The sequence below is a fragment of the Epargyreus clarus genome, unplaced genomic scaffold, assembly GCF_041222505.1.
Source record: "Epargyreus clarus isolate Ecla_fem2 unplaced genomic scaffold, WU_Ecla_fem_2.2 ptg000027l, whole genome shotgun sequence".
NCBI lineage: Eukaryota > Metazoa > Arthropoda > Insecta > Lepidoptera > Hesperiidae > Epargyreus > Epargyreus clarus.
In genome coordinates this window covers 11,993,322-12,017,205 of record NW_027332234.1, presented here as the reverse complement: position 1 = coordinate 12,017,205, position 23,884 = coordinate 11,993,322, and the positions used below count along the sequence as shown (strand labels likewise).

The following is a 23,884-nucleotide window of genomic DNA, read 5'->3' as shown; positions in this document are numbered from 1 at the left end:
GGGTTGCAGCCAACAGTCCGTACAGCTTGGCGCCGTTACATGCTCAATTCGCATAGTGTATGATAATGTGAGTAGATTTGAGTAGTTGTATCCGAGGGAATGCGACCGGCCGCGCCAGTGTTGGGATGTGTACGTCGATAACTGATTCTGTTTCCGCCTTTTTATAGTGATGTTAAATAACATGTTGCTTATGTGGTCTGCTTATCTGATGCTCAGGTCTTGAGTTCCACTTCCAGTCTGGCTAAAATCTAAATAAATTTAAATGCCCATTCTAGATGTAGCGTTTTGAGTGTGTCTCTGGTTATTTAGAATCCCGTAATTACAATGTCGTGTTAGAGGTATACAAAAAACACTGTTTAATTTAAAAATTGAAGTTGGATGTTGGTGTGTAGTGATACCTATATTATTTTTGTAAACATTTTAAAATATTAATTGACTTTCATACCTAAGTGTTTGCTTTTTCAAAGAGAAAATTAATTCTGACGTTAAAAATAACTGTATTTAGGTATATCTGTAATGTTACAGATTTTATTAAACAATCATTTTTTACGCTTAAAAATACGTAGGTAAAATGCATGTAAAATGTAAAAAAAATAATCTCCTTTTAAATTCGCGGCAACAGTTATAATAATAAACCGACACATCGGTCCACATCGCACAATCACGTAATCTTTCACGTCCACGCTCTCTAATTCCATATCTCGGACATAAAAAAACAACATAATTATGATAAATAATATCGCCATAATATATCATGTGGGCGCATCCCTAAGGGCGAGACTGGGTTGGCGCCGGGCTTTTTACCCTGTGACTCGCGCGAGCCAACATTCAGCCGAGCTCAGTCGAGCGAGAGACGTGAAACGAGGTGGTTGTGTCCGTCGCTGTCGTAAAACACGTGAACTTACGAAACACGAAACAATAATGACATTCTAGTGCCAAGTTTAAGTTAAAACTGTGTTTAAGTCGTGACAAATCTGTTAGTGCGTTTAAGACTACGTTTGGTTGTTAGTATTTTTTTGGATTTGAATGCGCTCAGTGCGTGAAAATGTCAGGAACGCGTATTTCCAATTCTGGAGATTCCACGCCGGCTGAAGTTAAAGGTGAGATTATTTTTATTATTATTAGAAATAGTTATCGGTTGCTTTTATGAAGAAAAGCGGTACCTACTGATTTTTAAGCTATAAGGTTCTGAAGAGTTCTTTCATTTATTTTAAACGACTGCTAACATTTGGTACATTTATCTATAAGATAAAATATTTAATACCAGTTAAATATTGCAATATACGCTACAAAATAAGATTTACTTAAGCTTATTATTAAATTTAAATAAAAATTAAAATCTTGTCACACAAATATTTATATTTGTTTCCGGCGGGTTCGAACCCGGAACTACGGAAGTTATAAGGACGAATTTGAAAAGTAGTGCACGTACAAGTGCCTACTGTAAAGATAATTGTACTGATAACGATTATACATCAAATGCTCTGCTTTCATTTTTAACAGAATTAAAAAAAGGAGGATCCCATTCCTAGGACATGTATCCGACCGTTGTCCTATTTTAAAATAACATTCTAGAAAAAATATAGACTCCTTTTCATACAAGGAATATTTTAATTTTTTCAACGTTTTTGTTCACGTTCTATCATAAAAACTGTAGGACAAGTAAAAACATCAAAATTGGCGTGATTATTATTCTAAAGTTTAATACAAATAGTATTTAATGCTACCAAACTGGTTAAGTGTGAGTCGTAAAAGAAAATTTATGAAAATATATGAGTAAATAAAAGAAAATTTCTTGGGCACGCATATTACTCTGTCAGCTAGGGTTGACAATAGTTTTCCATGACCATGGGTTGCAGTGGGTCACTTATCACCCCATTCTACAGAAACACCACACCCTACTACTACGAATCTTACTATTAATTTAAAAATAGGAGAGATAGCGGATTTAGGATATTTGTTAAATCTCAGCCGTATTCGGGGGATCCGGGGTTCAAAACCCAGGCACGCAACGTGTTAGAAATAATTATCACTTACTATAACAGTGAAGGAAAACATCTAGAGAAACCCGTCAGAGAATTCTAAATAAAAGAAAATTCTTAAAGGTATTTGAAGTCTACCAACTTGCTTTAGCCGCCGCGGTCGACTACGGCCTAACTCCTCTAACTCTGAGAGACACGTGCCCAGCAGTGCGACAATAATGGGTTGACAACGACAAATCAAAGTCAAAATAACCAAATGTATAGGTTTTTACGCAAACTAGTTAATGTTTAAAATAAGACACGTAGCTATCAAAAAATGCGTAATGAACGTGATGGAATGCAAAGTAACCGAACTTTCTTTCTATTGAACTAAAATTTTCACCTTTTTACACATTTTTTTAAATAAAGCAATTTCCTAATCTAGTAAAAAAATCGTGTACGAACTTTTATGTGAAATTTAGAAAAAAACCGTTCAAGAATATAAGTAGGAACGCACTTTATAAATGTGATCACAGCCTTAGATTATTTTCTTTTTGCTAAACTTTATTTACTTTTTCATTATTATTATCCAGTGGTCACTGTTAAAGCATTTCAAAACCTTAAGGCTTAAACCTTAAAACAACCATCAATATTATTTGTTAGTGTCTCTGAGGACTTTTGCATGCAAAAATCTTTCTTCAAAATATTACTTTCAAACATTTATTTATGATTTATTATATTCCATAAGCAATTATAATGCTCTTGGGGAAACGGTAGGTAAATATTTTTAAATATCTGTTTGGTAGTTAATCCAAAAAAACATAATGCAATTGAAGCCAATTTTATTTTAAAACTATGCCTAATTGAGAGTAGAATTTCAATAACTTTACCGATTTTATAACAACTTAACTAACACTACAAAGTCGTATTTTAATCCCCAATTAATGCCATCTGATACACAGAAAGGTCACAGGTAACCCAAAAAATGTGACAGTTTTACGTGGGAAGCGGGAACTTGACTAATAAAATATCCTTTGGATTTGCCCCGACACCCACGGAGATCTGAGTCACCGCTGTACGTAATATTTACAAGTACATGTGTAAAATGACTTTGGATATAAAAATACTTCAATGATTTTGTATTATCTGCATCTAGATATATGACACTTCATGAGTCTAGCGTAGGGTCTTATTTTAAACTTGTTGAAAAGTCAATTTGTACAATAAAAAGCATTATAACATTATTTAAATCGATTTTAACAATACATTCTAACAATAAACTACTTAATTTACTATTTACTACTATTACTATACTATTTTCTACGTTGCTATTTAACGCATAGACGACATAATTATCTAGATTAAAGAAGAACTAATTCTGAACGCATCTGTAACTAATTTCAAGACACAAAAATATTATGCGCAATAAATAAATGATTCTTTAAAAATCTACCATTTTTAGAACGTAATAGACAAGATATATCGCTAATTTCTCATTACTAAATCGATAATTCGATAAAACACTATTTTATAACTAAACACAAACAGTAAGTGATTCTGAAATCCATCAATACTATTCACTAATCACTCAAAATAAAAGGGGTCGCACAAAAAACTAACTGCACATGTTTCTAGCTGAGGGTGGAAAGGGAGACAAGTGCACCCTACACCAACTTAAATTTACCGCCCTTTAAAGAATTATAGCTCTTTTTTCCTTAAAATAAGGGCTACGTTTCTAAGATAGTTTAGTAATCTTGTTTGTTTGTTCACATGTCGCATGGCGGGGGTCGTATGATTCAAAGACAAATTTGTTTATTTTTTTGCCAGAATTGGGTCGTCAGGGCTACCAACTGTTACTCGTTTGTACAAGTGTGGAAATTGTTCATCTGTTTTAGGGTACCATAAATCCTAAATGCATGGATTTGTTTTTTTTTTATTTTCTAATAAATTATGCTTAGGTATACATGATCAGGCATAAAATCATGTGAATGTCTGTGACAGTTATTCACAGATAATAAATTTTGACTGTTATTAGTTCATATTAATTGAGATACCTACTCAAATCTTTCTTAGTTTCGTTTGTATTAAATTTTATTTTCACTGCTATACTTTCAACGGTTATAACTAATAAAGAAAACACTAACAGTTCTACTTAAAAAAAAAGTATGTATCTTTAAATTTAAATAAATATATTATTTTTTTAAATGATTACACAATAATATGCAACAGTTAAAATTAGGCATACTTTTTTCGACTTTATTTACTTATCTTTCTCTTGTTTGTAATAGCAAAGCCCGCCATAAAATATCTGAAATGTCACTATGAGTTTGTTAAATTTTATCTAACCACATGATTATAGTTATCATTATGTACGTGAAATTCATCTTAAGGCTAAGCACACATTTGCACAGAAATCACATTGAAAATTCTTTTTGAATGCATTGTTTTTTTAAAAACAAGGCCGGCTCTAATGTTTATCAAGTCTATCAAGCATAAAATATATTGTTGCCACGCGATTGCTTTTTATAAGTTATATAAATACAAATTTAACGCTCCTTTATCTGTAGATCTATAGAATGTCTTAAAAATCATGAATCTAATGGAAGAAAAAATTTACAAATTTCATGTTAGACCGAATTCATCAAGAGAAAATTTGAGGTCCGACGGAAAGTCCGAAACTTCGGAGTATCATTCCCTTGTTTGCTCCGACGTATGTTTTGTGACCTTCACTGGATTTGGCTGGTATAGAACTAAAATTGTTCATTCGTCAAGTCAATCCGTATCTGTAGTTATCTAAAGAAATATCTGACACCTATTACGTGTTTTGTACTTTTTACGTCTTTTCTATTACGTGTGTGTGTACTGGTACTTATATTTGCAGTACGTCAACAAACCATGCCTTGTCATTTCTCTTCACTACACTCCAAAACCTTACACTAAAAAGTCACCCTTTCAAAAACGAAATCATATCCAACCAATTGCGTCGAGTCCTAATCGCGCGATTAAGCTGGTCACCCCACTGATACAGATGTCAAACAGTGCGTTATTACATTATTACGGCTATTGTAGCATTTGTACCACATCTGGCCGTACATCTGGGGGCCAGGCGTGACGTCACGGGTTGACATGTGCGACAACCATGCCAGTATTGTTGTAGACGTTTCACAAGCGTTTGTTTAAGCTGCTGTGTTTTTTTTTTATAATATAAGAGTAGCAGACGAGCATGCAGTCCACCTGATGGTAAGTGGCTACTGCCGCCCATGGACATTTGTAATCCACCCCAGATAGGATTAGATATTCCTACCTGAAGTCAGCCACAGATGCGCCGCTACCCCTGAGGACTAAGATGGAACGCCTCGGAAGTCTGTCTCCCTTACCACACCCTTCAAACCGAAACTCAGCAGCGCCTAACACTGCTGTTATTAGGCAGAAATAGGTGTGGCGGTGGTGCCGCCGGAGTCGAACCACAAAGAGTTCTACCACCTTAAAAACTTTGTTAACATGTTTTCAGTTGGCATTAAATGGTTTGTTTTCAAGTGAAAAGTATGCGCGTGTATGGTCCTGTTTATATATTCTTTATTGTAAAATAAGAGGTTCCAAAGGGAACTTAATGCTTAATAGTATTCTCCAATAGTTAATCCATGATGATAACAGAAAGTTGCGATGGGTGCTATATCTTTGGGTTGTTCATGCCGTAATTTGGAAACGCACTCCGTGCTTGATAAAGCAGTATATTTATTTGCGTTAACCATGAAAGAAAACGATACCAAAGATGGCAATACCAAATATTAGGTATATTTATTTTATTACTTTAAACATGATTTTAAGAGCTCAATACAAAAATGTCCGCAGGTGATTATATGCACCCAGTACGTACACCAGTATATAGAAATATACATACATACTACAATTTTTATATATTATTCGCAATCATAGATTAGTAAAGATTACTCACGCCTAACAAGAAAATGAACCCAGTTTTGAGAATTGAAATAGTTGCGTAAAAAAGTTTTGCCACGTCTCTGTGCTAAAATGTCCCTAAAATATTTGAAATAATTATTTATTTATTACGTAATTATTACGTAAATTAGTTATTTATTCGTAAATTTTCTCTAAAAATGTTTTTATTTGTCAAGGATTCAAAAAAAGAACTTACTAAAATAAGCCATTTTACTGGATTAAGTCTAGGCCATCTACAAAATACCTAAGCGCAAACTCTCAGAAACAATTAAATATGCATAGTTTCGTTCACCGGTGTTACGAATAAAAAATATCAGGATGTTGTTTATGATAATTCGCAAAATGGCGGGGATTTCCAAAGTCGTTAACGTAGCGAAAAAATATGGCCGAAGTCCTAACATTACGAATACGTATAGTGTTACGCTATGCTGATAAGGTTTCTAAGTTCAAATTTCTTTTCACTGTACTATGCTGGTTGTATTAATAGGTAATTTAAAATAATACGTCGTTCGTTGACAGAACGAAATTTTAAATTTGGAATCTTTTAAAAATTATTATTGAAATTATTTGTCCTATTTTAATTTACACATTTATGTAATCGATTTAAAATGAAATAATAGCAACATTAGAAACATAGAAAAAAGAAAAAATAAAATCCGAATAGTTCTGTTTACATTTATTTTGGCTTTATATGCACGAAATATCATAATGACTAACTTTATTATAACTATTTTCTCCCGTTTGAAACGCTTTGATAAATAGCAGCCCTATATTATATCTTCAATGCCTGTAAGGTGATTCATCCAGTAATCGTTATTATGCATATTATAATAATACATACTTAAGATTTAGATAAAGTATCGTTATCAGTTTGATGTTTCTTATTTATTTATACCTACGATATTGTAATTATATCATTATATCACTGATATTGAATTTCGATTAGAGCGATTAGCTCTACGTCACTGCCTTGGTAAAAGCACAAAATAAAAGATAACATTTTTATCTGTGCTTTTAAGTAATCTGTTACGTAGGTACTTATATATTTTCTGTACTCAAGATTACCCGCCATTTTCTCTAACAGCATTTTTATTATTTATCTGTTAATTTGCGAATCAGCTATTACAACCAGATGATTATTTTTAATGCACGGTGCAATCGTGCAATGATATGAATGCATTAGTGCGTATGCAATATTATTCTAATATTGTCATTTTCGATTATTTGGATACTCGGTATGTACTATTACTAACGCTCCATTTTAAAATATATAGTAGATAGGTATTGATAAGTAATCAAAAATGCTGGTTATTTTGGCAGCGTAACGTGAAAAAAACATATTTGACACTTAATAGGTATGACGTTAGATTATCTGTAATAAGGAAATTGTTCTATTGTCGCGCCAATTTACATTTTTCTTTTTAATTTACACAATCTTATAAACGAAACAATGATATTGGGACATTCAGCCTTAAAAGGAAACTATTATTTTGAAATAGTTTTCGAGTTTATTGTTTCTTTATGTTCTAAAATAGTAGCAGAGTGTTATCTAAAAGGAACCTGTTGCACAAACAAGCCGTAAAGCTGGTGCACACGTGTCCCTGTACACGTGACGCTGTTTCAAAATATCGCCACTCGTAAAAATTCTGCTCGCTGTGCAATTCAAAATTGTCACGTGGCTTCCTTTTACTTGTTTGAAACGTATGTAAGGAAAGTATTATTAATGGCGTTATTAAATATAACTAAAAAGGTAATTAAGGTAGGCAAAAATTTAACATGATCGATTATTACTTGCCAAGTATATATAAAAGTGAATTACAGATTAATTATCAGCTGTTATAGTCAAGGGGAACATTATGATAAATTTACAATATATTCTTGTAAGTTCTGTAAAAAAACACATTTTTATAGTATAGGTCATAGATTAGTAAAGATACTTCGCCGCCTTGAAATTGAATGAAGCCACAAGCGGCTTATTATCGTAAGTTCTTTTTTTGAATTCTTGACAAATAAAAACATTTTTAGAGAAAATTTACGAATAAATAACTAATACAGCGTAATTTACATGAATTTACGTAATAAATAAATAATTATTTCAAATATTTTAGGGATATTTTAGCACGGAGACGTGGCAAAACTTTTTTACGCAACTATTTCAATTCTCAAAACTGGGTACATTTTCTTGTTAGGAGTGAGTAATCTTTACTAGTCTATGGTATAGGTATTATCTAGCATAGACTAAGACTAAACTTTCTCACTCTGATATAAGACCATAGGAAAACATTTTATTAACCAACTTTACTTTTAAAATATCTATCAACGCCCCTATTAGATAATATTGTTAGCCAATCAATTAAAAATAATAAAAAATGGATAAAAATGACTCATGCGCAATTACTTATGTTATCTTGTATTTATAAATTCCAATTAGTTCGCAATATTAATCTTTACATTTTTAATTTAATTAATGATATGATAAAAACCTTCATAGCAAAGCCTACAAAATGATGCATTTATAACAATAATTTGAAAAGACAGATTAATCTTTTTTTTTAAGTAAAATATTTTATAATCCCGCGCAGTGCGCAAAATGTTCGATGCCAAACAAAAATACAAATTAGGCGCCAAAACAACTTTATGTCACTTATAAAAAAATACTTCTTAATACATGGTTTCATCCTCTCCGCCTTGGATTCCTGTCTTTCAGCATTTTTTCATAGTCAAATAATAAATAGTATGTAGGCATATAATAGTGTTGCGCGGTTGACTGCCTTTGGCCCCACAATCGGTTTTAAACCGTAACAGATGTCAAAATCGATTGTAATACGAGCAATAAAACAATCGGTATGACATGAGGCTGACAGATGGAACGAGTTGTATGAACAAACGGTTGGAACCCGTGAAGGTCACATTTTTACGCCAGATGGAGACAGAAAGGCATAATTTTAAAGTTATCGACCAAACTGATCGTATGTACTAAATATGTAATTATAAATTATATTTAGGTACAAATTATATCGGTAAAAAGGCACATGATTTTGTTACGATTTCATTATTTTGTCTATGATTTCATAAACATAAAAAAAAAATCATATCGAAAATAACATTATTTAAAAAGTTTTGAACTGGTTGCTTAAACATGAATGCAGGGTGGAATCCTATTCGATTTTGCATAATATATTCATTAATATTAAAGGGGTGACGCGAAGAAGCCTAAAAATTCGTCGAAAAAGACAAAGGGAGGAAGCTATCGGGTGGCCGCAGACAACGTAAGATTGCCATACTTCCCTTGCGACACGGATATAGAAAAAGTTTATAACAGATAAAAAATACTTTGAAGCATTAGGAGTGCGTGAAAGAGTCTGCTAAAGATATGCCACGAAGATCGAATTGACTTGATTGTAATTTATAGTATAGCAGGCTCGTATCTGCAGTCCACCTGATGGTCAGTGGCAGTCGACCATGGACATCTGTAATCAATCCCAGATAAGATTAGTGTTTTACTGGCGGTAGGCCACGATGAGTTGGTGCATCTCCTGAGGAGTAAATTGGTAAATTACGTATAATTGTCTCCTACTTACACTACACCATACCAATACACTACACTACACCATTTAAAGCAGAACACAGCAGCGCTTAACACACCTGTTATAAGGCAGACATAGGTAGATGTGGCAATGGTGCATTTGGAGTGCAAATGGAAAGAGTGTGGTAAGGCAAATTATGATTATCTAATATATAAAATTCTCGTGTCACAGTTTTCGTTGCCATACTCCTCCGAAACGGCTTGACCGATTTTGATGAAATTTTTTGTGCTTATCCGGTATCTATGAGAATCGGCCAACATCTATTTTTCATCCCCCTAAATGTTAGGGGTAGTACAACCCTAATTTTTTTTTTATTTATATGGCAATACAACGTTTGCTGGGTCAGCTAGTGAGATATAATATTCCGAGTTATTCCAACTTAGTCCTCAAGGGTAGCGGCGCATCTCCCTGGGCGGCAGTGACCGCTTACCATCAGGTGGTATCCTCGTCTGCTACTCCTATATTATTTAAAAAGATGTTAATAGTTAAAAGAGTTTCATTACGTTTAGAACATAAAGAACTATTAAAGTAAGCTCTACGAATGACACTCATAAAACGGCAATGCGTGGGCGCAATCATGGCGTAAGGAATCGTGGAAATATAAAGTTCCACACTTTGATTCAGCTATATCCGCAGGATATTACTTTTTTACAACTGCTCTGAAATTGACGGGAAAAAATCGCGAATGAGACTGAAAACATATAATTATGAGATGTATAGTTTCTTTTCTGGCTGAAAAAGTTGAGAGAAATATATGTATAGGCAGTTAGGTATATAAGAATAGAGAGTCTGCAACCCTTTATATACAACTTCGAAAGGAAGAAGTCTTGTCTTCGGGCCGTATGTATTTTTATGTGTCTGCTAGGTCACATAAAAATACAGGTCTCTTTCCCAACCGATTGAATCTTGAAGAATACTTCACCATACAAACAACCACCATTTCGACTTTCAGTTACTTAGTAGAAAGCAAAAATATCCTTTTGTATTTAATCTTCATCATCAACCCATTAATGTCCCACTGCTGGGCTCGGGTCTCCTCTCAGAGTGAGAAGGATTAGGCCATAGTCCACCGCGCTGGCCAAGTGCGTATTGGTAGACTACACATACCTTTGAAAACTTTTTTTTGTTTTTAAATTTCTTAGGTATGCAGGTTTCCTCACGATGTTTTCCTTCACCGTTTAAGCAAGTGATAATTGATTTCTAATACGCACATTAATTTGAAAATCAGAGGTGCGTGCCCTGGGATTTGAACCTCGGACCCCTCGAGCGAGAGGTCGAGTTTCTTAACCACTAGGCTATCACTGCTGTATTTAATCTTATTCCCCATTAATTATGCAATCTTATGTAAAAATCTAAAAAATATTTTTATTAAGCACCGGTCCGTATCTTAATAGATAATTCATAACTCATTATCATTCACGTAGGATCCCGATAAATCAATCTATGGTGATTATGTTTATTAATTTTATCACAAACATTATATCAGCCTTATCTTAGAGAAAAAATATTTTGAGTTTGATTAGCAACAAAATAAAATTATGAAGCATGACTCATTTTTATCGGTAATAAAAATAATGAGTACGTAAGTAACGAGTACTTTTGTAGAAAGGAGATGTTTCATTTTCGGCCATCTCATGTACACTATATCTAAAAAACACGAATAATTTGTATAATTGAAGAAAAATACACATATATTTTGATAACCTTAAGTATTCCTGTTTAAAAATATTTAAAATAAGCATTCCTCATTGAAATATTAAATATGGCGGAATACTGTCAATGTCAAGTTTTCAAAACTGTCGATGTCGGTCAGGGAACCTATGTGTAACCCACACATAGGTTACTATGCTCTTTGGATGTCGGTAATTCTGTATTTCGCTGTTTTTGTCGTAAAGTTATTGTTACCTTAGTACTTTACAACCTGGCTTTTGTTTTGGGTATCCCGTCATTATTTCTGAATTTAATTAATTATTTATAATAATAATAACAAAACCGCCTTTTAAATAGTATCTGGTTTTATAGATGTAAGTGACATGTCAAATTAAAAAAAAAGAAGATGTCAATTTGATATGTGTAAAAGTGGATATATACATATTATAATAGTGGACTTCAATGTAAACGTTGAATAAATATGTAGGTGCTGATGAGAAGATTCCATTTTAATCCTGAATATGTTTCTGCTCTGTGCTGCTTACGATTATAGAGTGATTCTACCTTACTTGTTTACCCAGCTTATGTTTTATGGACTCTTGTGATTTTCGTGCGATTGCTGTGGATTGTGTTGACAAGGATTCAATATCATCAGGTAAAATATACATCAGTTAGTTGTATTAATCTTGAAATAATCGTTAATAATTTTAAACTAGAGAAGCTAATCTTTTTACATTTCTCTTTTTTTAGATAATTACATTAGCAAGACAAGGACATTCTTGGGATGACAAAATAATCAGTTATTATTGCAACTGCATCGCTGGGCAACGAACCGTGCTCGTAGGTAGTTGCGCTCACATTATGCCCATTATTTGATGTTTGGGCTGAGCTCGTCACAGGATATTACAGAACCTGCTACATGATTGGATGAAAATATTGATAAGGGAAGATATTTAAAATGAATAAATAATGTATCTAAGTGAAGAATAAGTAAAATATGATCAAGTGTGTACTTAAAGTTGTTTTATTTACACACTTAAATGTTTTAACTAAAATAAATTGGTATAGAAGTACATATTTTGGTATGTTTGTTTTAAGTCAAGATTTATGAAAGTAAATATAATTAATGTTTATCAATTATAGGCATTGTTTCTCAATACATACAATACAATATTTATATATCTACGCCCATTCGCGTAAAAATATATTAAAAAGTATATAATGTATATAGTAAGTTAAAATAGAATGACAGATGACATTAATGACATTTACGGTAATCACTACCGCCATGATGTTTTTCCACTGTTGTGTTGCAAGTTTAAGTGTAAATTATTGTTTTTTAACAATTAAACGAACATGATTTGAAGAAAATGAACCCCTACGAATTGTTCTTTGCAAGTTTTTTTAATTTTTAGTAAAGTGTACAAAAGGTGGCCGGGAGCCCATACATTTTGAAACATCTCCTTTATAAAGATATGGAAGTAATAGATATCGAGTAATTCTGATTTTGGACAGTAAAACTATCGAAGAACAACAAAATAGCTATTTTACAAAGACACAGAATCAGCTGTAGGTGCCTGTACACGAGTGCTCTAGATTGGCCGCCAATAGAGAGAAATGGCGAAATGTCGTGAGGCGAGTCACTTCAGCCCTCACACACAACACATGATGACCACGACCGCTCTCACAAAAGCGAAACGACTAAGAAGAATTTTCACAGATTGTAGACTCATGCGGTTTAGTAGCTTAGTACCTACATGGTAAAACAATTATATAAAAGTTTACTTGATTAAGATTTTATCGATAATCGATTCGGTAAGTTGTAATCAGTACATCACTAAACCCTTCTATCAAACAGAAATGCATACAGTGACGTCACAAAACGCTACGCAAATACTATAGGCGGCGTTTAGCAATCTCCGCCCGATTTACAATAATATCTACGCTTTGAACGGCGCTTTATTACTAGCTATTACAAAACTTGTTTAATAGATAGGCTTAGAATTCCGCAAATTTCATTGGTTAAGCTCAAATGTCTGTGATTGGCTGGTTCACTTCCAAGGATTAGAAGCCACACACTGAACCATAAAAGCTCTCTAATTGTGAAAGTTTACGTTGTGAAATATTTTATTGTTTAAAGGTAATTAAAACGCCATTGATTTATTATCATTTTATTGTTATCATATTATGGATTTGCGAAAAAAGGTTAAAAGTGTATAAGATTATAAAGAAGGTGGGAACCAATAAGAATATACTGTAGTTCGTTTTATTTTAACGTTGCAATTAAAACAAAAAATCTATTAATATATAATACTGGCAACTATGGTTTTATAGGAATAGGTTTTATGAGAAAGCTTTTTAACGTTTATTCGCTAATTTTACAAAAGCAAGTTCATTAGTAATTTTCCTCAACGATTTTTTGGCAACAAAACGTGTATTAAGAAGTAGGTACGGCTTCAGAATCTTTCCGCGGCATATTGTTGGTTTATATTAAGAGTTGGGAAAACGTGACTAAATTTTAAGGTGGTAGAACCCTTTGTGGTTCGACTCCGGCGGCATCACCTCCACACATATTTCTGCCTAATAACAACGCTAGGCGCTGCTGTGTTCCGGTTTGAAGGGTGTGGTAAGGGTGAAAGACTTTTCCGAGGCGTTCCAGCTTAGTCCAGCTTAGCTACCCCTGTAGCGGCGCATCTGTGGCCGACCTCAGGTAGGAATATCTAATCCTATCTGGGCTTGATTACAAATGTCCATGGGCGGCAGTAGCCACTTACTATCAGGTGGACTGCATGCTCGTCTTATATTATAAAAAACTACTCTATATTATAAAAAAAAATACGGGTAACAGTCTTTTCCTTCATTAATTTCCGTGTAAATTTCGCACATAGAGTGTATATAAATAAATAATTCCCCAAGTACAAGTCGAACTTGCACCCGGTTGGTTCCGTACCACATTTTTTTAGTATTTAGTATTATAACAGCCTTTGAAGTATATTGCCAATATGCATCTGTATAAATTTCAAGTGTCTAACTATTACGGTTCAGGAGATAGAGCCATATAACCACGGTACAAATATCTATATACATATATGTATATAGATCCTTATACTGTGATATAACAGACGGACAGACAACGGAGGCTTCGTAAGTGGGTTCCGTTTTTACCCTTTGAGTACGGAACCCTAAAAATCAAGCCTTTTTACAAGGGTCGTTTCCATCACGTGGAATCTATATATCATATCTGTATATTTTAAGTCATATAGATACTTTACTGACGTGAATGACATGATGTGGCCTTGTTAGGTCGTCCGATCTGATTTGTTTATTTTTTATACTCGAATGGTCGTAAGCCTATAAAACAGGTAAAAATCATTTTACAACTGGGGGTCACTGTGCTGTGTCGACCGTGCTTTAAGTATTGCATTTTTATCAGAGTAAAGTATATGAGATGTGATTTAGTTCGCAGATGTACCATCAGGTGGACTGCATGCTCGTCTGCTACTCCTATATAATAAAAAAAATGTAGTAACGCATCTTTAGCTTAATCTTTAGGATAAATAAAATCTTATCAGGGGTTCATAACAGATTTCCTAGCCATCATCTTAACAAGATGGACTGCATTCTGATTTGCTACTTACGAATACGCACTTAACTATGTCTTAACTAAACTAAGTAACTAAAAATAAAATTTTATCCAAGACTTGCAATATTTCAGAGCCAACTTCAGGGTGTCAATTTTAAAATTCTGTCGGTTTTGAAAAAGTTTACTCATTATTTTTCCCAATCGCGCCAAAACAAGTATAATTATTTAACTTCAAAAAGAAAATAAACAATTTAAAACTCATCAGCACTACTATTTGCGTACATTTTCTATTACTCTATAGCCTCTACACTAATCTCACGCACATAACTCGAGAATAAAACTATTAAAATAAAATGGCGCCATTTTCGCGTGTCGCTTGTTCAGCCAAGTGTAATCTTCATATCTGTGTAAAGTATAACACTACACACTGACGCGTAAATGACACGCATGGCCTTGTTAGGTCGTCCGATCTCGTTTATTTATTTTTCACACCCGACTGAATACAACCCACAATACACCTCAACCGTGTAATAATGCGGTGCCACTGTTTAATTTGCTGGTAATAAAATGGTTAAGTAAATCTGACTTTGTTTGCTAAAGGCATAGATTAGTAAAGATACTTCGCCGCCTTGAAATTGAATGAAGCCGCAAATGGCTTATTATAGTAAGTTCTTTTTTTGAATTCTTGACAAATAAAAATATTTTTAGAGAAAATTTACGAATAAATAACGAATACTGCGTAATTTACATAATAAATAAAACAATATTTCAAATATTTTAGAGACATTTTAGCACGGAGACGTGGCAAAACTTTTTTACGCAACTATTTCAATTCTCAAAACTGGGTACATTTTCTTGTTAGGAGTGAGTAATCTTTACTAATCTATGGCAAAAGGTGAAAATATTACGTATGACGTAGGATGCTGTACGAATGAAGAGAGAATACATATTTCCGTATTAGATGTTCCCAATTCCAAAAAATCCGAGTCGCTAAAGTCAATATCAAAAGTCGCTAGAAAGTTGCTGAAACTTATTTTGCTATATCTGCTCCATATATTAGTAATGATTACTCACTCCTAACAAGAAAATGTACCCAGTTTTGAGAATTGAAATAGTTGCGTAAAAAAGTTTTGCCACGGCTCCGTGATAAAATGTCCCTAAAATATTTGAAATAATTATTTATTTATTATGCAAATTACGCAGTATTAGTTATTTATTCGTAAATTTTCTCTAAAAATGTTTTTATTTGTCATGTATTTAAATAAAGAACTTACTAATAAGCCGTTTGTGGCTTTATTCAATTTCAAGGCGGCAAAGTATCTTTACTAATCTATGTTTGCTGGTAATAAAATGGTTAAGTAAATCTGACTTTGTTTGCTAAAGGTGAAAATATGACGTATGACGTAGTACGCGGTACGAATTAAGAAGAGTGTTGGCAAGTCCAAAACATCCGAATCGCTAAACTCAACATCAAAAGTCGCTAGAAAGTCTCTTAAATTTAGTTTATCACCATTAGGTTTGCATTGGTACGTAATTTGAACGAGACAGGTCTTTCATTTTTTTAGTGTACACCATAGATTAGTAAAGATTACTCACTCCTAACAAGAAAATATACCCAGATTTGAGAATTGTAATAGTTGCGTAAAAAAGTTTTGCCTCGTCTCCGTGCTAAAATGTCCCTAAAATATTTGAAATAATTATTTATTTATTATGTAAATTACGCAGTATTACTTATTTATTCGTAAATTTTACAAGGTATACTGATGACCTGAATTCGATGTTAGATTCAGAGGGCACAGGGCCGGCTAGATTTGCACCAATTAGGGCCGAACTTTGTCTAAAGACTTCTAACGAATGCTACTATATTATAAAGATATGTTAACGATTATTTATTTAAATCAATGACATTAAAGACAGATGACAATGATATTAAAAACAGATGACCAAGACGCCATTTGCATTTTTGTGCGCATTAAAAAGTTGGCTTACATTTATCACGTAATAAAATATCTTACAATACGCCTCGGAATCATGACAAGAACAATAACTGCTTAAGAATTAAGTGTTTGTAGAAATATTTAATGTTTATGTTTTCCCGATGTTTACTCTGTGCTCACGTGTCATCGCATTCTTCGCGCGCCAAAAGCGGCCATTTGCATTAATTCGTAATCTGTATCTTAGAAGACTTAAATAAAATTCCATTCCGTATGATATATTGCCGCCTAATTTAAATGGCGCCCGGCGCTAACTGGCGTTTTTGACAACATCCGGGCAACGACAAACGAATAACAATTCCAATTATGAATTTGAATGTTTATCTTATCTCTGGTAAATAAAGTGATTGTGTTTAAGGTGATAGAGCCACTGCTACAACTAATTCAGTCTTATAATACAGAGTTAAGTTGTGTTCTGATTTGAAGAGTGTGGTAAGGATAGATAAGATATCTCACCGCCATGTAATTGAAGGAAGCCATCAAATGACTTAAACGGCTAACAAGTCTGTCAGCCATTTATTGGCTGTCATGGTATAATTTACGCGGAACAATGCCGATATGCGTAGCCAAGACACGAAATAGAAGAAAAAGTGCGGAGAAATATCGTTTCATTCGTAAATGATCTAAAAACTACATTTTTTAATATTTTTCAAACACGAAAATAGATGACAGTGACAATTGTCAAAAGGTTACATTTTCTTGTTAGGAGTGAGTAATCTTTACTAATCTATGGGTAAGGGACTTACTCTTATAAGTAGGTACTAGACATTCAAACTTCCAACTTAGTCCTTAGGGATAGCAACTAATAACTCTTTAGCCGACTTCAATCAACTGTAATCCTATCTGGGCTTGATAATAGATGTCCATGGGCGGCAGCTGGCATTTATATCAGGTGGACTTACTACCTTTATAATTTTATATCCATTACGCAAATAGTGTTCAATATGCAAACATTTAAGCCATAAATAATCTGTAGCTGTAACATCTGCAATTCAGTTAGATAATGTGCGATGCAGTATGTGTGTAACTAACCCCTTATTAGATACACGATCGATAAAATGACGACATTGTTCTGTTCCAGATGTTGGAGGAACACCGGGTTCCGCCATCTGGTATCATGATATCGAATTATGTAGCGGTCACACATAGAGCGGTAGTCGCGGATCGTGTGCGATAAATTATTTAGAATACCAAATTTAGTTTATAGAATGACTAGCTGACCCGGCAAATGTGTTGCCATATAAATAAAAAATGTTTAGGGTGAACAACTTAGGGATATGAAAAATATGATGAAAAATAGATAGTAGCCGATTTTCAAACCTACTGAATATGCATATAAAATTTGGTGAAAATCGCTAAAGCCGTTTCGGAGGAGTACGGTAACTAACATTGTGACACGAGAATTTTATATATAAGATATAGCGTGATATATTCAAGTATCTACGTCATAATCCTAAAATTATAAATACCAAAACAGAAACCTGTAGAAAAATCACAGCATTGCGAATAGAAAAGTGATCTAGATAACCAGAATCTGTCTAGAATGCACTATTCATGTGTCTTGCATGGAATTGTAACAATTATTGTTATATTAGTTACACTGCGCCAGACTACAAAAGAATAAAGGAATCTACTACGTTTTTTCCTTTTTTAAAATCATATCTCACAATCTTATAGTGTGACTAAAAGTATGAAGACTTTACATAACAAATACTAGATATTTATTTTATACGTGAATTTATAAAAATTCGATTACTTCGCTTCCCCATCCTCCATGTGACTGGTCGGTTAGTCGCATGCAAGATTAGCTTTTTATATGTGATTTATTTTATCGACGCAAAGGCGCCGAGGCAAGGTCATTTCTTACGGCGATTGGCGCCCAATTGTCAGTAGGATGCTGTAATTGCCGCCATAAAAAATCCAAATGGATTTGCCCAGATGTGGGCATGAATTCCGTGAAGTGTCAGTAAAAACTGAGTCTGAGATGACACGTTAAGATGACATTACGATATGACTAGCGAATTCCGAATATAACTCGAGTCAATGTTCTTTAAAATGGCGGGTGGGTGTTTTGTTTATGCATTATTTTTTGCGGCGATGTTTATTACGCTAAAATGTAGAGTGAAGTAGAAGTTATTTAATTATTTATTGTTTCAATTTTATCATAAAAATGTCATACAGATTATTAACGAAGATAAAGGTTAGGCATTCAATAAAATATTTGTAAGTACCTATTCTACTTATCTGTGCTTTAGGTATGAGTTAATAGATAAAATACTTATCATAGACAACACATCGAGAAATTATTCATTCGACGGTCTCCCCGACAACATTTAAGCGGGCTGTCAAAATCAAAACAAGAAGTAAATTAACGACTTATTTTCGAAATCATTACATAGCTGGAATTACCATACGTTTGCCCCCCGAGCGCATAAATAGCGAAGTACAGTCGCCGTGAAAAGCAGGTGTCGTTAAACGAAGATTGTTACGCGCTTCTTTTTAAAAGTGTACATTAATGCTGGGATGCAAAAATTACAGAAGCGTTTCGTTAAATATATGCGTTTTCCATACATTACGCCAACTCAGCTGCAGATGGTTAGACGCGTATAATCCGAGATACTTTTCGCTCTATCTGTACACGGACGCATTCGCATACCGTATAATGCGCGTTTATGTTTACTAAAATCTATTCCAGACGCTAGGTTTTTATTCAAAAGCGGGCTAGTGGAGATCTGTAACAAATGATCGGTGACAATGTGTCAGAGAAATGCAATCCATCTCGTCTAGCCAGGTGGTTCTATCCATTAAACATTGATTTCGATATGAGTGCAAAAAGCTGGCGAATGTTTAAATTTGGAATATTTTTTTGGAACATTCGTCCGACGATAATGAGGTTCGACGTGTTTGTTATCTATGCGCGATTGTTTGTCTGTGATGGAATGTTTTTGTTTAAATTGAGACAAATTATGTCATTTTTAAATGGTCAACTGGAAGCGTTCGAGAAACTAACGCCTCAAAAAAGTCTGTCTCCCTTAGCACACCCTTCAAACCGGAACACAGCAGCGCCTAACACTGCTGTTATTAGGTAGAAATAGGTGTGGCGGTGGTGCCGTCGGAGTCGAACCACAAAGAGTTCTACCACCTTCAAAGTGTTCTAACATCTGTTTCTACCTAATGACAGCAGTGTTAGGCGCTGCTGTGTTCCGTTTTAAAGGGTGTGGTAAAGGAGACATTCTTTTCCGAGGCGTTCCAGCTTAGTCCTCAAGGGTAACGGCGCATTGGCCGACCTCAGGTAGGAATATCTAATCCTATCTAGGTTGATTACAGATGTCCATGGGCGGCAGTAGCCCCTTACCATGCGGTGGACAGCATGCTCGTCTGCTCCTATATTATAAAAAAAAAGTTATAACAAATATAAACGTTGACAGACACCAGATGTGCAGTAGACGGTGTTGAGTCTGCGAGAACAATGGGTTATTTTGACTCCGAGTGTTTGAACATGATTGTTTGAGTTGAACAGTTGGCAACAATGCACCACTGTCTCACATGTCCTTGGTAGGCTCACGTTGTTAAGTTACTTTTGAAATATTTTGTTTCAACCCTTCCTTCCCTAAAAGTGTACCGTAAATTATGCTTCTTCATAGCTAAATCTTGCTTTCGAAGCGGTGGAAAATTTAATGACGTTCAAAAGAGTTATGAGAGATATGAATAACCCTTCGGTCTGATGCTGCTTTTTAATAAATTATTGTTTTAATTACTTATTATTGAACACAAAATGTTTTATTTTTAATGGGATTGATTTTATTTCAATTTAATTTCAACTCAATATTTTATATTAACAACTAGCTGACCTGGCAAACGTTGTGTTTCCATATAAATAAAAAAATGTTAAGGGGTAACAACCCTTATCACTTAGGGGTATAAAAAATAGATACTAGCCGACTCTCAGACCTACTGAATATGCATATAAAATTTGGTGAAAATCGGTAACGCCGTTTCGGAGGAGTACGGTTACTAACATTGTGACGCGAGAATTTTTTATATAAGATTTATGATACGATTTTATATGCGTCTTTACATAGTATTATTTCTTAAAAAAAACTACTCGTAATTACCTACATTGTTCATTAAAAAAACTTCACTATGTTTTCCTACACATGGTTAAATCGGGCAAAAACACATAACCTATTCCTAGGCTAGGCCGCGAACACCGTGTCCAGATGGATCGATAAAGCACACGAAAATTCCTAGAAATCTAGCGCCGTGTGAATGGCTGAATGGACATCGCTTGCTACCGCGAACCAGTTTAAAAATATAATGTTGTCTATGGTCGCCGTTTTGTTTTTAAATTAACTTTTTTATTTAGTGTAGTGTAGTAACGTGTGATTATAGATAAAGTATCGTAATCATAGATAGAGAGCGTAATGCTCTACTTGGTCATTATGGATTTGCTCCTAAGGCGAGGGAAAAATGGTTAATAAAATATCATATACTGAAACAGGTGTTAGGTTTTTTATTGGCTAGTTACGCCTGTCGATTTGTGTACATCTCTTTGCATCTTAAGTTTTTACTTAATGTAGAAACTTAACAAAATCTTATTTATTTTAGATATACAACACAAAAATGGCAGTAAAAATAATAACATTATCAAATCTCATTAATATTTCTGTAATAAATACACGTATACATTTTATATATTTTCTTCATATAAATATGGACAAAATATGACAAGTTTTAAAATGTTTTAACACTATTTCAAAAGCAAATAAATATCCGTTTTTTTAATGAATGACAAATGGATTAGTCCGCCTATTTTTATTGGTCAATATAGTGTAATAAAAAAATGGATGGCTGGATTGCTTTAGAATTGAGCTTGTTTTTTAATTAGGCGCGTTTTTATAGACAACAAACCATCCACAATTACAGTAGACACTCCAAGGGCTGTGTTCACATACCATCACAACTATACAAAAACGTCAGCAAAAAGAAGCAAGAAGCCAGCAAGATAAGTTATTGTTCGCGTGGCGCCGGCCAGTCGCCGTTGTACGTGACTAATCGTATTGGCCCGGGATTGGGTAGCCCTGGATCGGTAAAGCTTGAAAACATTAATTGTTAAAAAATTGGTACAGATTATGTAATAGTTACGTGGGTGTTAAGTGTCACTGATTGGGTGATAGACCTATAGATAACATAGGTATAGTGTAAAGAAACAAGTATATTTTTTGAATATAATTACTACACTGGATTCTTAAGTAATACAGAATACAGCTTTTGACTTTTAGAAATTTAAGGTCAAAATGTGATTAAAGGAGGAAATATATTTTTTCATGCATACAGCGTGTTTGCACACCTTTTTAATATCAAGGGTATTTGGTAATTGTAGAGTTCTGGAAGGATGAAAAAAAAACACTTTTCATTTTGCGTAACGCTGGTCAGTGGTCACCATATCTACTGATTTCTTGCGTAGAAGATTCAGAAATCGATCGCTGCCCAAACAGACTAAAATATGTATTTAGATCACAGACCTGTATTAAATATCTGTTCATAATCTAGGAATTTCTTTATCTTAGCACATGTATATGGCACACGCGAAAGAAATCCGAATGTATGTATGTATCTATGTATGGTTAAATCATTATTTTCAATTTCATTTTTACTACAGGCATCACTTATAGTATTAAAGGTGTGTAATTTATATTTAATTTTCAGTACACTTAAAATATGTGTTACATTCGTAATTGTTACTTATGTGCAGTATAAAATAGCTGTTACACTGAAAAGTAATGACAGGAAGTATTGTTCGCTCTCGTGCAACTTTCTATAATTTTGTCAAAACCATTATTTCAATGAGCAGTAGCATTACCATGAGTTGGCATAGAAACGCCACTATAGAAATGGTAAATAGAAAACTATTGTCATTTTGCTAGTGAATAACATAACTACTATCGTTACGGTATTTCTTGACAACGTCTGTCAAATTAATGACTCATGGGACCGAATTTGTATGGCAATAGATCATAATGACATTAGCTAGCGATTTGATTTCGATAGGTTTTTTACGTATCGAGTTACGTCACTACGGATTTTAGTTCTACGAGTAACCGCCAGAGGCGCTGTACAATTTTCATACATTTATTTTACGCAGTCGCTAGCGAGTAATATTTTTGTAAACTCATGGTAGACCTACTGGCCGTAAAGACTGCTATTTGCTACATTTTGAACTATGGGCTATCACCATTATTACCAGAGAATATAATATCTAATAGAAATGACGCACTATTTTATACAAGACCTATATTTATTTATTGTTTAATGTTAAAAAGAACGGAGATGCACCACTTACACTTATTAACAATCACTAAAATTTAATAGAAATATAAAAAATCGTCTATAACAGAAATCGACGCATTTGTTTATCCTATTAGAATCTTATAGGATACAACTGTAATGTACGCAGGATATTCCGCTTAAATCATCTATTAACGTACAACTAACACTTAGATTTTATGAATCCTTTGTAATTCAACTATGACCGGATCTACGCATATTTCTTATAGAAGGTGCCAGTGTTAAGCACTGCTGTTTTTTTTTTGAAGGGTGTGATCACTTAAAATTAAGTAGATTGCATATTCATTACAGTTGTTAAAACACATATTGACAAGACATTCAAGTACAAAGTAATACCGCGTTTTATTTGCATATTTTCACTATAACTCATGTCCAAATCATGTCTTTACATCGTAACTCTAACCTAGTTTCCTACTTCCATTACGCGAAGTAATAAAAAATACGTTGACAAGTTTTAAGATGTGCCATTACAGTCACTTCTGTTTGATATTTGATCTGTGGCGATAAGTTTAAAATTGTCGAACGTTCAAAAGCCGTTCGAATCGTTTTATGTGTGTATTTTAGTATTGCAATGTGTTAGTTGGCTAGAACCATAATGTACTTGCACCAAGAGCCATGTTTACAGGGCTACCAATATGTGAAATAATATTATTGCTAATGTACCTAGTTTTGAAGGGTGTGGGAAGGGAGGGAGGAGGGAGCTTTGTCCTCAGGGGCAGCGCATCTGTGGCCGACCTCAGGTAGGAATATCTAATCCTATCTGGGGTTGATTACAGATGTCTCAGGCCGGCAGTACCCACT

General features: G+C 33.9%; 1 protein-coding gene across 1 annotated transcript in view; it reads left to right on the top strand.

The window, feature by feature from the left end:
- Positions 1–843: 843 nt before the first annotated feature.
- net (atonal bHLH transcription factor 8-like protein net) overlaps positions 844–23,884 on the top strand; it is a 36,946-nt gene continuing 13,905 nt past the window's right edge. The window contains exon 1 of the mRNA XM_073088505.1: positions 844–1,100. Within this exon, the coding sequence (XP_072944606.1) occupies positions 1,046–1,100 (55 nt within the window). The 5' untranslated portion in view covers positions 844–1,045. The remainder of the gene's footprint in view (positions 1,101–23,884) is intronic.